This window comes from Sarcophilus harrisii, chromosome 5, assembly GCF_902635505.1.
Source record: "Sarcophilus harrisii chromosome 5, mSarHar1.11, whole genome shotgun sequence".
NCBI lineage: Eukaryota > Metazoa > Chordata > Mammalia > Dasyuromorphia > Dasyuridae > Sarcophilus > Sarcophilus harrisii.
The window spans coordinates 82,854,409-82,869,907 of NC_045430.1; the positions used below are offsets into that span (position 1 = coordinate 82,854,409).

Consider the following 15,499-nt stretch of genomic DNA (forward strand, 5'->3'; position numbering starts at 1 on the left):
CACTAATAGTCTCCTGCTCATGACAAATGACCACCAATCATGAAACACTACGATTTTCAAGATTTCAAGTGATGCAAAGGACAATTTAGAGATAGTGAGTTTAAGAAGTAACTTCTGGTGGCTTGGTGGCAAGAAATGTCATTTAAGATTTTTTTTTTTTTATTTTGATCTCATTGGTGTACCAGGAGTTCTCAAATGTTTTAAATAGGGGGCCAATTCACTGTCCTTCAGACTGTTGGAGGGCCAGACTATAGTAAAAACAAAAACTTTGTTTTGTGGGCCCTTAAATAAACTTCATAACCCTGGGTGAGGGAGATAAATGTCCTCAGCTGCTGCATCTGGTCCGCAGGCTGTAGTTTGAGGACCCCTGGACTGTAGACTATTTTAAAGTTTTTAAAAGTTTTAAAGTTGCTTTCAAAACCAAGAAGTTACATGATTTAATCTGCATCACAGCCAGTATGTGTTAGAAGCAAGACTCAGAATTTCCTGACCTTGATTTTGAGGCAACTTCTCCTAAAATATCTAGCAAATGTAAATCTAAGAAGGAAATAAGACTGTTGAAGTAGCAACATGAAAGATCATGGAGCATGTAAGGGCTTCACCAGTACCTCCAGAATATAACAAGACCTAGACAGAGAAGGGCTTTCAGTACATTTGTTATATCCTTTATAAAAGATTTATGGGAGGGCAGTAATAAGTTTTACATAAGGGATAGATAAATTGCAATCTGGATAAAGTAACCATATGTTTAAGGCCACAGGTCCATTGAAGTAGAAAATAGCATTAACCAGTATTCCCATAGCATTTTAAGGTTTGCAAAATATTATGCTAACATTCTCATATTGTCTGCACAACCACTCTGAGAGGTATGTGCTATTATTATTCCCATTTTACCAATGAAGAGGCAAACAAAAAGTTAAACTTACTTAGGTTACATAACTAGTAAGTGTCTGAGATTGGACATGAACTCCAATTTTCTTTTCAGACCAGGGACACTACTTCACCATGTACAGATGAATACCCAAATTCAATAGGTTACCTGTCCAAGTGAATGAGAAGCTAGGCAATATATATTTTTTGATTATTTTTCAATCTGGATACAAGATGATCAATCTCAAAATGTTGCTTTCACTTAAAGGAACATATAGCAACTATGGTTTCTAGGAATTGATGAGGATGTGTCGCTCCTTAGGTGAACCATGTCCCTTTATTTCAAGGTAGTTGTCTCAACCCTAATCCAGATTCACACCATAGTTTTATACAGCATTATTTTTTAATCTAGTTTTTTTCACCACTACCATTCCTTTTCTCTTTTCCTATAGATATCAGAAGGAAAGATAATACATCAAATATAGTAAATACCATCCTCTACTGTTGTTTTCTCTTCATTCTTGAAGAGGACCATGACATTAGGGAGGTGATGCCATTACATGCAAGTGAATTGGATTTGAGTGAGGAGGGCTATGAAAAATCACCAGCCTCACTTTCTCCTCTGGAACCATCTGGATGGCCAGTGATAAAATATAGATCAGAATGACTAGAGATGGCCCTGGAGACTTTTGTCTTTTTAAGCTGTTTAAAAGGTCTCAGTTTGAAACAATGCCTAGCAATTAAGACTAGATAACACCACCCAGTATTATTACTGCAGAGACAAGGTCTTCCTTAGTCACACAAGTCTCTCAGTCCTGTGATCTTCCCCCAGGACAGAATACTACCAGTTACGTCTCCCTACGAACTAGAAGGTAAGGCTGGGTTTCTAGGATGTGTACTCAAATATCACTAGTACAGAAAAGATGGGGATGGAGTCTTGAATATCTATGTTCAAGCATTCTCTTCCTGCTTACCTCACCAAAGACAGCTATTATATTTAAATAAACATGGAACAAGACTAATTCCAGAAAAGTCATCATAGGAAATCTTAAACTTGAAATAGGAAGGCAGAAGCTACATCTTTACTATTATGGCCAGCTCAGTATACCATATTTTAGAAAGATTATTAACTAAAGGGCATCCAAAGGAACCAGGTCAGTGAAGTACTTGAATATCATGATATACTTAAATCAAATGAAGTTAAAAGATGTTTAGCTAAGAGAATAGGTGGAGGTAGCTAATAGCTGTCTTTAAGGATAAGTTGATTTGTGGATATGTATGTTCTACTTAGACCCAAAGGACACAATCAGGAGGAATGGGTAAAGTTGCCAAGAGGCAAGTTTAGACTTAAGCTAAGGAAAAACTCACTACATATTAGAGCTATCCAAAAGAGGAATGGCTGGCTCAAAGCAAGAGTAGGTCCTTATTTTCTGGAGGTCTTCAAGCAAGGGCTATACAAACATTTATCAAATATTCTGTAGTCTCCTTCCCAGAGGGGAAGCACTAGATAACTTCTGAGGTCCTGTACACCTCAGCCCACAAGTGGTAGCTCATCTGGTTCATTCAAATGAGTTTTGTTTTCCCTTAGTTACCATTCCTGTCATAGAATTAGGACAATATTATGCAATTAATATTTAATTGCACACCTGCCTGGATCTGCTCCACATCTTTAATAGTATCTTAAGACAAAGGTGACTAGTCATTGTCAGGCTGGCACTTGCCTCACTCTTCCCCACAATGAGTTTTTCCTGAAATGTTATCTTAAAGTTTTATAATGTTTCAACCCACAGTAATAACACAATTTCCAATCCAAAAAGGTTTTTTTGTTTTTTGTTTTTTTTTACAATTCCCTCTCCCAAAATTTACAAAACAAAACAAAACAAACAAAAAAAAAAAAAAAAAAAAAAGGACAAATCTTTTTCATTTACAGCTATTTTCCAATTGTAGAAGTGGTTTTTTGGTTAACACATCTAGTCTGAGTCTTCTCTTTCTTCATAATTCTTTAACTGAAGGTGTGGTTCATGAATTGAAGCAAGGCTTATAAGATTTCTGCTTTCTGCAAGTAGTTCCTGGGGAGTGGGAGTGGGGGGAGGGAATTGACAATCCTTCCAAAAGAAAAAAATTCTGAAAGCAATTTGCTATTGCAACTTTTGACTGGAAAAATGGTGGTGAACAGCCCAACTATCCACAGGTATCTATTATATTTATTACAGCAGAAGCCTCCTTCAAGTTCAGAGACTCCCTGGGATAACACACCTGTTCATCATGAGCCTTTACTTCCTTATGAGGTCAGTCTCAGTTTGCATCACCTATCCCAGTAGTTTGTCTGTGATGTGTCCTTCAAAAACAATCTCACATATGTGAAGCAGGCTCAGAGGTTTTGCATTCCACCACTGGCTCCTGGGAGGATGAGTATGATTTCTGCAATTGAATCCCAAAGCCCCTTCCCCAGGGTTTCTTCCTTCTCTCTTTCTCTCTCTCTTGCTGTCACCAGTTCACACCTGACTTCCAAGGAAATCTGAAGGTTTCTCCTATCCTTGAGGTCAGCTGTTTGCAAGTATAACTTCCATTCAACCAGTACAAAGTAAGGGTTAAAAAAATTTTACAAGATAATTAAGGCAAGAAATAAATTGAAGCAACATGTCATACTGAACCATCACTTCCCAAAATAATAGGAAAACTTTTCACTTTAACCCTTTCTCACCCTGGTTTTACTTTCCCCTTCAACCTCTCTGTGACAAACCTTCAGTCAGTCGAACATATTCTCCTGAATTTCCCTAGTCTTACCCTTTTAGGTGAAAAAGTTCATTGTCCTGTAGCTATTATCTCAGTCTATCAAAAGCCCATCTCACGTGGCTCAGATTTCATCTTTTCCAGGTCCTCAAAGCTTGCCTTATCACAACTCTCCCAGTGTTCAGATCTATCTTTTCAAGCATCAAAACTGATTCCTTCTGGCACCTAACACCAGGTTCCAATTGGCTGAAAGACTGACAGCAGATGGGTCCAATGAACATTACATATTAATCTCTGCCCAGCTATAAGCTCTGTTATTGAAGATTGATTCTTTCCCTACCTTCCAACTCTACTAAATTTTCTTTAAATTACATATTCCAAAATTTAAAAATATTCCAATGCTTTAAATGGATAGTAATAACCTAATTTCCACGGAGAAGAAGAAAATATCAGGTATGCAAGGAAGACAGAAGGATAGAGATGAGGATAGGGGCAGATTCCGTTGGTGGCCTTAGGTTGTGTATGGGATGGAAAGATAACCTTAAAAAAATTAGGAATAAAAACTGGGAAATGGGAGGGAAATCCCTTTCTAAGACTGGCTATGTACAAGGCAAACATTAACTACCCAGGTTTCAGATTTTAGACATAAGGTGAAAGGAGAGGAGAAACCAGTGTCAAGGAAGCAGGAGATAAGAACAGCCACAATAGGGACAGTGAGAAAGAAAAGAGAAAGCAGAAATTATCTGGGCCTTCTTAGGCCTGACTGCTTTCTGCCATGAATAGGTGTGAACATGTCACTTTCCCCACCCCTCTCACCCCTTCCCCTTCCATCCCCTGAAAAAGCAGTTTGAAGGTCGAAAGAAAGCAGAGCCTGAAGAATGTACCCCCAAGCAAGAAGCTGAGCAGGATAGAGGCAAGAGAAGAGTTCCTTCCTTTCCTCTGGACAGGAAAACTCTTCTCTAGGCAGTGTAATGAGAATAAGAAAGCCTACCTCTAATAGACAGACAGTTTCAGGGTCCAGTTCACTTTATTAAGAAACCTGATTATTCAAAAGGAGGGGACAGGGAAACCCCCAAATCCTAGTGGTGAAGGCCCTTCCCATCTCCTATGGCATCACAACCAGAGGAGGAAGTTGCCTCTCACCCCCACCCTCCAAATCATACAGGGGAAATTACTGGGAGAATTCCAATTAGACATCATCCCATCCTAAGCAAGGGAGCAAAGTGACTCCAAATAGTAGGAGGTGGGAAACTCTCTAAGGACAAGAGAAGTGGGGCAGACATACTACTGGGAATATTTTTAAATGAGTAACATTCAATTCCCAGGATAGAGCAATCAAGGAAATTTAAGCTCTATTAATGGCCACCATTCACCACCCCCACCCCCCCCTTAGCATCCCCTCTAATTTTTGTTTTTTGTTTTTTAATAGGCCATAGTACCTCAGGATAGAGAGTGAGATAAAGAGCTAGGAAAGGATAAGTGGAGATCTAGGAGAAAGAGCTAAAGTTGGGAAATTACAGGAGAGGGAGAAGGCTAGACTAATCTTGAGGGGAACTCTATTATTGTTACAAACATCTTGTAGCAATAGCATGCTAAATCCCACCCAGCCCCAATACCCCCGATGAAAGAACCCCTCCCGAGTTCCCTGGACTCCACAGCTCGGCTCCAGTCTGTTGTTCCTTTTCTGGGGACACTAAAATGGGGGTTCGGTGCAGGTGACAGGTTAGAGAGGTTCAGAAGGACTCTTCAGAGTGACTGTGGGGAGAAGGCATCTCAGAAGTCAAACTCCTCGTGGTCCCCAGTTCCCTCCTCCCCTTGGGGCCCCCATACTCGTCGGTAATTACTCTCCAACTGACGCTGTCTTTGTCGCTCTTTCTGTGCCTCCTCTGCTCCCTGGATCTGAAAGATAAAGGGAAGGGAGGATGAAATGGGAGATATCGACTAAATAACCAGAGAAAGCACTGAGGACTTCAAGAAAGTAAACATTTGATGAGAGGTGAAGGGCATAATCAGGAGAGAGGCAACTCACCAGGATGTTGAAGAAAATCTCCTTTAGGTTCTTGGTGTCCTCATCAGACAGCCAATGTCCATCCTCCTCCTCAGTCTCTCCAGCTCCCGGCCGAACAATCTTGATCTCAACTTTACCTAAGGAAGGGGCCAAAAGGAGAGATGAGAATTAGGAATCTCAGCAGAGTTTCCATGAGATGGATCCCCTCCCCAGTGGTCCACCCACAACCTCTCCTTTCATCCATGAGCCTCCATTTAGAATTGTCTCTCCCAGTTGGAATGTTTGCTCCTTAACAGCAGGGACTCTCTTGGCATTCTAGAAGCTTATCACTGGGCCCTGCAAGTGCTTAATAAATGTTCTGTTGTGTGTTCCACCCTCTCCTTGGCCAGCCCTCCCCAACTCCAGCCCTCCCAGTCCCCCAAGTCTCTCTTTCCCACCTTCAGCTGTGAGCCCCTCCCTCTCAAGCAGGTCCTTCACCAGTCCCTCTATATGTTTCACTTGTGGATTTTCCCGCTTCATCTCAAAGACAGACAGATCCTGGTTCGGGCCTCCAGCACGGAGTCTGGTGACCCGAACTCTGACCCGGCGCTCAGTTTCCTCATCTTTTGGAGGACACAGCAGTGGTAAGGGAAGCAGGGAGAAGGAGAATAGCATACAAGGAAATATAGAGGAACAGAGAAGACAAAGCCATAAGTCATTAAGTCAGAGGTAAAGGAGCCATTCTTATTACCAAGCCCCATCTACTTTTCAACCTTATGTTGAACATAACAGCCTTTATATATATATAATAGTTCCAAAAATTTAGGCCAGTAAGCCCTCCAGTAAACTCAATGGGTTTCCCTCCCAGAATCATTCCCTATCCCAAACTAAATTCTCCTTTATATTTCCCATTATCCATGGGATTCTGGAGAATAAACACTGAGTATGAGAGAACAATAACTGTGAATGCCATGAATAAAATCCATCCATCAGCAGGAAAACTTAAATGGCAGCAACCAAGTGCAGAATTCCAATGCTGGATGGGCGGGTTCTTTTTTAGTTTTGGCATATAGGCCTCAACAATTGAATTTCCTGCTCCTGAATGACTGCTTTTACCTGTGGACTGAGGTGGGGGAGGGCTAGTTGGAGGGGCAGTACCACCTTCCATGGGCCCTTCCCCCTGGTCAGGTCCCTGCCTTCCATCCATCCTCTGAATGAGCTTGTTGAGAGTGGATGCCAAGGCCTGGGAGGCTTGACTACGTTCTGTTGCACTCCTTGGCTCCTCTGGATCCAGCTCTGATTCTGCCTAGAAAAACACAACAAAAGTTGGGGATAGGGGAAGAGAGAAAGAATTAGGGGCAGCTGTAGGGAGTTAAGAGAACCCAGATCCTCTGCTCATTGGCTTGGGAGTCTAATTAAGGCTCCAACTCCTTTGTCTTCCAAACCTTATAACTTTCCTTTCATAGCTGAAGAAGGTAGTTGGACTATAATATAAAGATTATGAGATTTAGATCCAGAGGACCCTGGTTTGAGTCTCATCTTATTCACCTATTATGTGCCTTAAATCCCTGAGCCTCAATCTTCTGATCTGTAAAATGGGGTTAATAATATCTCACAGGATTTTTGTGAGGATCAAATGAGAATGAAATGCACTTAGTAAACCATTGAAATAGTAAGAAAATATCAGCTATCATTATTATTTATCCCTCTGCTCCTTTCCCATATTTCCTCCTTTGTGATCCCACTGTGCTCCCCTCTGTCTCCCGAGAGGGGATCAGATTGGTAACGCGTCTCACCTCCTGTATGATGTTATCCAGCTCCTTCTCCATCCCAGTCTTCACCTCAAACCGAAGTCGGCCTCGGTCTGAAGGTAGTAGCATTCCTTCTAGCTCCTTTTCAAATTCCCCCAAGAGTTGTTCTTCTTCATCATCTTCTTCCTCTTCACTCCTCTCTTCTTCACCACCATCAGCTTTGCCCTCTGGTCCCTCCTGGGTGACTTCTGTGCTGGTCTCTGCATCTCCTTCCTGGACTGGGTTTAGTTTTCCCTGTCACAAGGAAAAGATTGGGGAGAAAGAAAAGCTGAAGGGTGAAGACTGAGGAAGTAAGGTCCAGAAGGAAATAAATAAGAGACAGCTGTTTCTCAGAGTGGTTCTGAGAAGGTCTCAGGAGAAATGAAAGAAAGGAGGGGGTCTTTATGGACTTGGGAAAGGACAACCAGAAGAAAAAGACTCAAAACTGGAAAATACATGAGAAGCCCAGAATAAATAAAGATATCACCATCAGAATAAATGAAGGCACTACCACTAGAATAAATATACATCAAAGACATCACTATCATCAAACTGAAGAGCCATACCTTTTTTGTCCCACCTTTCAGTTCTTCTATGAATCGAACCAAGTCCCCTGGATTCCGAATGACCTTGACTTGCACATTGTCATGGAAACCTGGAGAAAAATGACAGTAGATAACCCACTATGTGCAAAACCCCTTACAGATTTTTGGGGATGAAGTGAAGAGAAACAGAGGGCAAAACAGAGGAGACAGGTCCATGCCCTCTCTATTGTCAGCCTAATGGGTAAAATAAAGACCCACAGGATTAGAACAGATGATAAAAGAACCCATCAGCTGATGCCAGATACTAGTCTGAGGCCATTTCTTCCTCCTCTTCTTCCATCCCTACTTTCCCTCTCTCCATCCTATCTCAGCCCAGTCAGGCCTCGATCTTAGGAACAACCAAAAGCTTCCCAGAGGACACCCAGATAATATATATCTGCCTCTTAAAGCTGGGAAAAGGAAAACAACATTCTGAGTAATAAAGATGCTTCCTAAATTCAAGTGCTACTTAAATGATGATAATGTTATTGGTTTCATGAAAGGTGAAAGGAAAAATCTTTTGGAAGAAGATTCAGATGAAGATTTTTTTCTCAAAGGGCTCATCTGGACCAAAATTTGGACCTCAGGATGACAAAATTAGGCATGTACAGAATCAGGGAAGTGAAGTAATTGATGTCATGCCAGAGAATACTGCAAAAATGATTGAAAGAGGAAACACTGGGTGAGCTACAAGACAAATTAGAAAGCTTATCAGATAATGCAACAGCTTTTAGCAATAGATCTAAAAAGCTTCGAAGATAAATGTGGGGGCAAGGATGAAAAATGAATGGCACCGTTGCTCTGGTCACTGTTATCTTTTATTGGTGATTATCATTCAATTTGTCCTGAAATATCAGACTTCATTCAGGAAACATGGGTCTCCTATAAGTCAGTTCTGGGCAATTAAAAAAAAAAAAGAATGTTGCTGCATAATTTAATGAAATATGTATGCAACTTTCAAAAGTTTTTTTCTCAAGAAGTAAAAAGAAACATTTTCAGTTCAAACTAGAGCATTAAGTAATTGGATTGGCCTCTTCTCCTTCACCAAAATATGCTCTCAATAATTTATTTTTAAAACAGAAACATCTACTTTGCCATACTATAGGGGCCTAATTTGAAAGTAGATACTTGTCAATACATTACTTATATAGAGAGTTAGACACTGATGATATTTATAATTTAACACAATTTCCTTTGGTGAACTAGAGAAGTGGTGATTTATTTCATCAAGTTCAGGAATAAGGTGGCAGGTAAGAAATCAAATATTATGTTTAAAAAGGGATGGTAACCATACAGTTAATGGTTACAAATGTATAATTTTTCTTATGTTAAAAAAATAGATTTTGGAAATGGTTTCCATATATTTATGGAGAAACTAATATTTTCAATACCGCTACTTTTCCAACAATGATTAAACCTATTTTGCCTGTATGTAGAATTTGTGACAAATTTTTTGGAGGGGGGTGGTGGTGGAGCTATAGTAGTGTATTCTGATCAGTCTTAAAGCGTAATCTGGCACAATTTAGGCAGCAAAAGAGACTAAAGAAGAGGAGAGCATCAGTGGACTGATGGGAATAATGGCTCCTAAATATGGGCACACTGCAATAGAAAACAGTTAACTTTCATTTTCTTCCAGTAATATCAATATTTTCTTCCAGGGGAAATCAAAAGATAATGAGTAAAGGACATCCATAGATACTCACTTTGTTCCAGTATTTTACCCTCAACAAACCCTCTTTCTAGAACTGCTAATAAGTCAGTTGCTTTAACTGTGATCACCTTTCCATGTTCACCATCCATCTATCCTCTGGTAGAAGTTCTAACATGCCATGAGATGGCCTCAAAGCAAGCAGTAGGACCTAAAAGAAGCCTCCAGGAGCCTGAATAATCCACAAATGGGATCATCTCTACCTGAAAAATCTCATGCTGGCTAATGTTGAAAGTTTAACATTTTTCTTGACCTATTCTCACTTAACAAATAAAGACAGGCTAAGGGGGAAGGGGGGGAGAGAAGAAACAAACATTTACATACAAAACACAGGTAGCTGGAATGTTAAAGACTCTTAACGAGAAGTAAGTATTAAAAGACCATGGATTTTGATGCCAGTATGACCAGACACTAGCTATAGGATTTGTCAAGCCAGGTCTCTTAGGCTCAGTTTTATCATCTCTAAAATGGGAGTAATTTAATACCTGAACTGTCTATCACATGTGAAGATCAAATTAAATAAAATGAAAGCAAATTGAAAAGTCCTATACAAATTTAAGATACATATTACTGATATAGCGAAATTAAATGAACAAGACTTATGCATACTATCTGCTAAGTACTGTGCTAAGCACTGGGAATACAAACACAAAGAATAAAAACCTCTACCTCAAAGAGCTTACATTATAAAAGATAAGACAAGATGTAATATGCACAAGTGCCTACAGAATAAATATCAGTACAAGGTATTTATATATAAGAAAGGAAGGAAAGAAGGGTCCAGCAGGTGGGGGGTTGGGGAGAGAATCAGAAAAAGGGTTTTTATATAAAAAGTGATTCTTGAGCCAATCTTGAGGGATTCTCTGTGATACAGGTGAGGAAGGAGAGCAATCCAGACAAGAGAGATTAATTAGCGGTTCAGAGCTCAGAAGGGAAAAGAACAGAAAGAAGACCAAGTAGGCTGGATGAAAGGGTCTGGGAAGAAAAGTAATGAATAATGAATCTGGAAAGGATCAAGTTGTAAAGCACTTTAAAAGTCAAAGGAAAAATATATATTTTATTTAGAGGCAATAGGGAGCCACTGGCAATTGCTGAGTGGACAAGTGCTATGGAACTTGATGTTCATCTGTGTGATGGAACTTGATCACTTGAAGTGATATGGAACTATGGGCAATGTGCTTAAGGAACATCCTATAAGCAGTTATATAGGAGAAGCATTGTGGTGGGGAGAGGCTTGAGACAAGAAGACTGATTAGAAGGGCAATACGTAGTCTAGGTAAAAAGTGATGAGGACCTAAACTTATGGTGATGATGTAAGTGAGCATAAAGAAGAAGTCAATTGTAAGGGACACATGTAGAAAATGCACGATTTAGCAATTGACTGGATGTGTAGGTGAAGGAGAAAGAGAAACCCAAAGGGAGACAAACCAATGGCAGTAGAAAATATCCCACAGTTACAAAGCTACAAGGCCCTGTTATGCCTCCACGTAGACTACTCAAACTCTGTAGACTTTGGAAAGACTAAAGGGGGTGTTCTCAGAGGTAGAGGATGGGTTTTTTTAAGTTCTGTGTTCCCTATTACATCCAAAGAATTAAATGATTGTCCAGAAGTCATTCCTATAGAATTGGGAGTTTGTGTAAAAACCCAAACTTGTCATGAAGGCTGCCCACAACTTTCCTCTTCTGGTTTCCCCCAGTTTCCAGTTACAATGTGAATAGAACTAACTTACCATCTGCAGGATCTACTGCTGGACCTTCCTTCTCCAGATTGGGGTCCTGCTCCTAATTAGGAAGAAAAGGTAGGTTCTAATGGCTCTTTATTTCCTGCCTTCATCCAAGTGTATCCCTCTACTTCAGGTAAACTTCAGGTGTCTCATGATGGTGACATCATAAATGATAATCACTACTTTTCCCTAATTCAGAATGGACTAACAAGAAGTTGGTTCTTACCTCCGCCTCAGCCTCTTGCTTTTGGGGATCCTGTTCTTCAGTCTCAAGAGGCTTGTTCCAGATATCTGATTCTCCAGGGTCACCTTTGGGTGGGGTCATACCTGGGAGTGGGATGGGATAAGGCAAGGTCTGAAGAGAAAAAGGAAACGGAGGGAACTACACCTGCATCTTCTCTGTACAGATCTAAATCAGTGAAACAAAGGGGTCAAGATATGTGGCACCCCCTTCCCTTCCCAGGGGCTTCTATAACTGGCAGGAAAGAACCACCTCACAGGATAACTGAGAGGAAATATGACCTGTTCCCTTTGTACTGAGGACACCAAACTTTGTCTCACTCCACATTTCAAGGTCTGGGTTGTGAAGCTTCTCAGAGATTTCTTCAATTTTCTGCTTTGCATCTACTGGAAAAAAAAATAAAAAAGAAATTAATTGGAGATCATAAGAGACTAGGTATTCAAAATATCCCTTTTCCCCATTCCTCTCCCCTAATTATATCCCAGTCCCCCTGAGACTCACACACTTGTCCCTGGATATATGCTCCATACTGCTCTGGCTGTAAGGTAGGGTGGCATCGGATAGCCTGAGGGGCAGCACTTGGAGGAGGTCGAAGAAGAGGATGGGAGCAGAGTCGGGGGGTCCGAATAGTCAGCACATAAGAACATGATTGAGGCTCATCCACCCGATCAATGTAGTCACCTGAAGCATCTGAACCTTCATCACACAGAAACTGACCAAGAGAGAGTAGGGATTCAAAAGGGATGAAGATAGGGAATGAGATAATATGGGGTTTATTGTTGCTATTAGGGAGGGATAAAAGGAGAGATTTGAAAAGGGGAATAAAAACCTTCATTATACAGAGAACTAACTAGAGTGACAAGCCAGAGGATCATTAAATGTAGGAGAACTGGCCCTTAGAAGACAATTCTGCTCTCTCTCTTCAAGGTTCAAATGGTTCGTCAAAAGGAGAGATAGCTTCCATTTCCCCAACTCACTCGGACTTCAGTCTCTCTGGGTCGACCATTCAGATCACATTTGGAGCCATTTCCATAATTCTGACTGTGGTAGCGTTTCAAACGGTGTTGCTTGGAGGCCTAATGTACAGAGGAGGCAAGAGAGACTAAGAGAAGGGGGAAATGCTGTAAAGTGGGAGGGGCAGCTCTGAGAATGCCATAATATTTAAAAAGGTCTTAGGAATTAAGTCTGGATGGCCATTCAACCCTAAGAAACTAGTTTGCCTAACCCAAGTCCATTCCCTGTTCCCCAGAGTTCTCAAGACTCCCACCCAGTCCTTACTTTCCCTCACAATCTCCCAAACACCACTACCTTGGCAGTCTCATCATCCCAGTTGAAGGAAGATTGGTAATATCCAAGATAGAGAACAGAACCTTTGATCTCTGAATCTATAAGAAATACCAAAGGATAGAATTGTTACTTTCTGAAAGAAAAGGTCAGAATAAGGTGAACTATCCTTCATATAGTATTATAGAGAACTTAGTGGGAGAGTTAAGGAATTAGAGGAATCACCTTCCATGTGGTATTGTTGTATGTGACGTCCATAACAAAATTCATACGTCCACCAGTCTTTGGTCTGACAACGACAAAGTTAACAGTCAGTAAGGCTGCGGGGAGTGGGGAAGGGTCTGTCCATCTCTTAAGATCCTTTTGTCCACCTTTATATCTTCCTCAGCAGGAAATCCTTCATCTCTCTGGCAGGAAATCCCTTACTACCCCTCCCTTGTCTCTAGGTCTTCCTTCAATGCTTCCTCCAGCTGCCATTTTAGCCCTCCCCTATCATTCTGCCTTTCATGAAAAAAGGAAACAATAGATTTTCCCACATCTCGCTCCTTTGGAGACCCTCAGCTTTTAATTCTATCGGCAGCCCCCAACCTTTCCATCTCCTCCAGGGGAACTCCCTCCCAACCTCTCCATCCACAGTCTAACACTCTAACTCCTCATAGCCCAACGCTTTATTAGGTGGTGTTTAAGGTCTGAGTATAGGATTTTTTACTCTTGGTTAGTCAGTCTATGCCCTAGTCCCTCAAACCTCCTTCCCCAACAGCCAGCCCTCCAGGCTCTGCACTCAAACAGTCAGGTTATTTCATCTGGGGCCCTGCTGCCCCCTCCTCCAGCCCCATTCACTTTCACTAGGCAGGGCGCGTCTCGCATGGGGTTCAGCAGCTCGGGGACTCCGGGCCCTTTATAAGGAGGGGCCTCCTCCTCACGCTCCCGCTGGAAGTGAATGGCTCCCGCCGGCAACCTGCACTCGTAGCGCTGTTTGTACTTGGAGGAAACAATCACGACCTCTGAAGACTGGCTCTGGAAGAGGAAAGCATAGGTTTGGGGGGTGGAAGAGAGGAGCAGCGGACGGCAGGGATCAGTGACGACAAGCCGGGAAGAGAGCGCAGTCAAGGAGGAAAATGGTTAACTAGATCTGCAGCTGCCCGTGGGAGGGAAGAGAAGAGCTCCAGCATCTAGTGCAGAGGCCAGGCTTCCGTCCTGCCTCCGACTCACAAGGCCCCTGTGCGGGACTCAGTTTCCCCATCTGTAAAACGGAGGGTTCTGAAGTCTTCGACCTTCATCCGCAGAGGGATGGAGTGACCCCTTCCAGGGCCCCCCTCCCTGCCCCCTCGCTCTCCGCACTCGGGGTCCTCAGCCTCCTTCTTCCCCTCCCGATCTCTGCATCCCGGCCCCTGCCCCATCCGCCCCACCCCCCTCCGCTCCCGCTTCCCCGAGGCTCACCTGACCCCCGATGACAGGCCGCGGCAGGATCTCGATGCCATACCGCATCTCATTCAGCTCCTCCAGGTTCAAGCTCCCGACAACGCAGGCCGGCACGTCGGACAACAGCGGCCCCAGGAACAGAGGCCATAGCAGCTGAAAGAGCAGGGACGTCGCCGCCATCTTTCGTCCCTCGGCCCTAACCCGAGAGCAGCCGCTTCCGCCCTGAACCGGGCAGCCACCTCGCCCCGCCTCCTTACGCATACGAGTTTCATTGGTTCTCCCTTCTGCCCGTCATAGCATCTCGGGCTCCTATTGGTCTATGTGATGTTAGGCAGTATGTATGAGAGCGACGGGATGACGGACAGGCGGGAGGACTGACAGAAAGATGGACGGAGGGAGGGACAGAAAGACAGGCTGGCTGACTGGAGAGAGCGGGGGTGTTTGTGGGGGCGGGGGAAATGGAAGGAGGTGAGCTTCGGTTCTGTTATTTCTAAGGCTTCTTACCTGCCCTGAATGGATTGGCTGGAGTCAGCGCTGAATCAGCCAATAAGCAGCTAGGTCAGCAGCTCTCCCCCAGGAGGGGCGTGTCTGCGCGGAGGACACCCCGAGGAGCTGTCAAATCTGATCAGTCACCTTTCCCTCGGCGGCTGGGCGGGGCGAGGAAGACCAGCCCCTGCGCCGTGGGCAGGCTACCTGCGCGCCAGGCAGTAGGGCCCCGTTCTCTGACTGTCTCCTTCCAAGAAGGATGGGAAATGAACGTCTTTGAAGCATCTTCTATGTGCTGGGAATCATAAAGACAAAAACGAACCCCTGGCTGCCCTGCACTATGATGGAGTGAAACCTAGCAAAGGGATAGCGATAATGATTCCTAATTGCTTTTCTTGTGTCACCCTGGGAAGGTCGCTTGACCGGTCTCCTCCTCAGTTTTCTCACTTGTAAAACGGAGATATAACAGCCCCTGTCTCATGGGGTTGTGAAAATAAGACGGCACATATAAAACGCTTCGCAAAGCTACATGCTAATAATGAATCATGAATATTTAACTTTATTTTTTTTTTATTTAATAGCCTTTTATTTACAGGTTATATGTATGGGTAACTTTACAGCATTAACAATTGCCGAACCTCTTGTTCCAATTTTTCACCTCTTACCCCCC

The 15,499-nt window shown here is 42.8% G+C and overlaps 1 protein-coding gene and 1 pseudogene across 11 annotated transcripts; one reads left to right on the forward strand and one right to left on the reverse strand.

Moving 5' to 3' along the window:
* Positions 1–2,736: 2,736 nt before the first annotated feature.
* OS9 (OS9 endoplasmic reticulum lectin) lies at positions 2,737–14,619 on the reverse strand. 11 transcript variants are annotated; one of them, XM_031941068.1, is made up of 16 exons: positions 14,362–14,619; positions 13,762–13,938; positions 13,147–13,210; positions 12,943–13,022; positions 12,615–12,713; positions 12,139–12,349; positions 11,919–12,023; positions 11,623–11,723; positions 11,403–11,454; positions 7,947–8,035; positions 7,387–7,635; positions 6,707–6,896; positions 6,049–6,213; positions 5,633–5,748; positions 5,460–5,502; positions 2,737–5,358 (listed from the first exon to the last, which is right to left on the reverse strand). In XM_031941068.1, the coding sequence occupies exons 1-16, from the start codon at positions 14,602–14,604 to the stop codon at positions 5,327–5,329; spliced, it is 2,016 nt and encodes a 671-aa protein (XP_031796928.1). In that variant the 5' UTR covers positions 14,605–14,619; the 3' UTR covers positions 2,737–5,326. The 11 variants fall into 11 exon arrangements, with proteins under 11 accessions (XP_031796928.1, XP_023361131.1, XP_012406999.1 ...); XM_023505363.2 differs by having other exon boundaries at positions 5,448–5,502; XM_012551545.3 differs by having other exon boundaries at positions 2,737–5,502; positions 11,919–12,020; positions 12,946–13,022.
* On the forward strand, positions 8,374–9,634 carry LOC105750769 (annotated as a pseudogene).
* Positions 14,620–15,499: the final 880 nt, after the last annotated feature.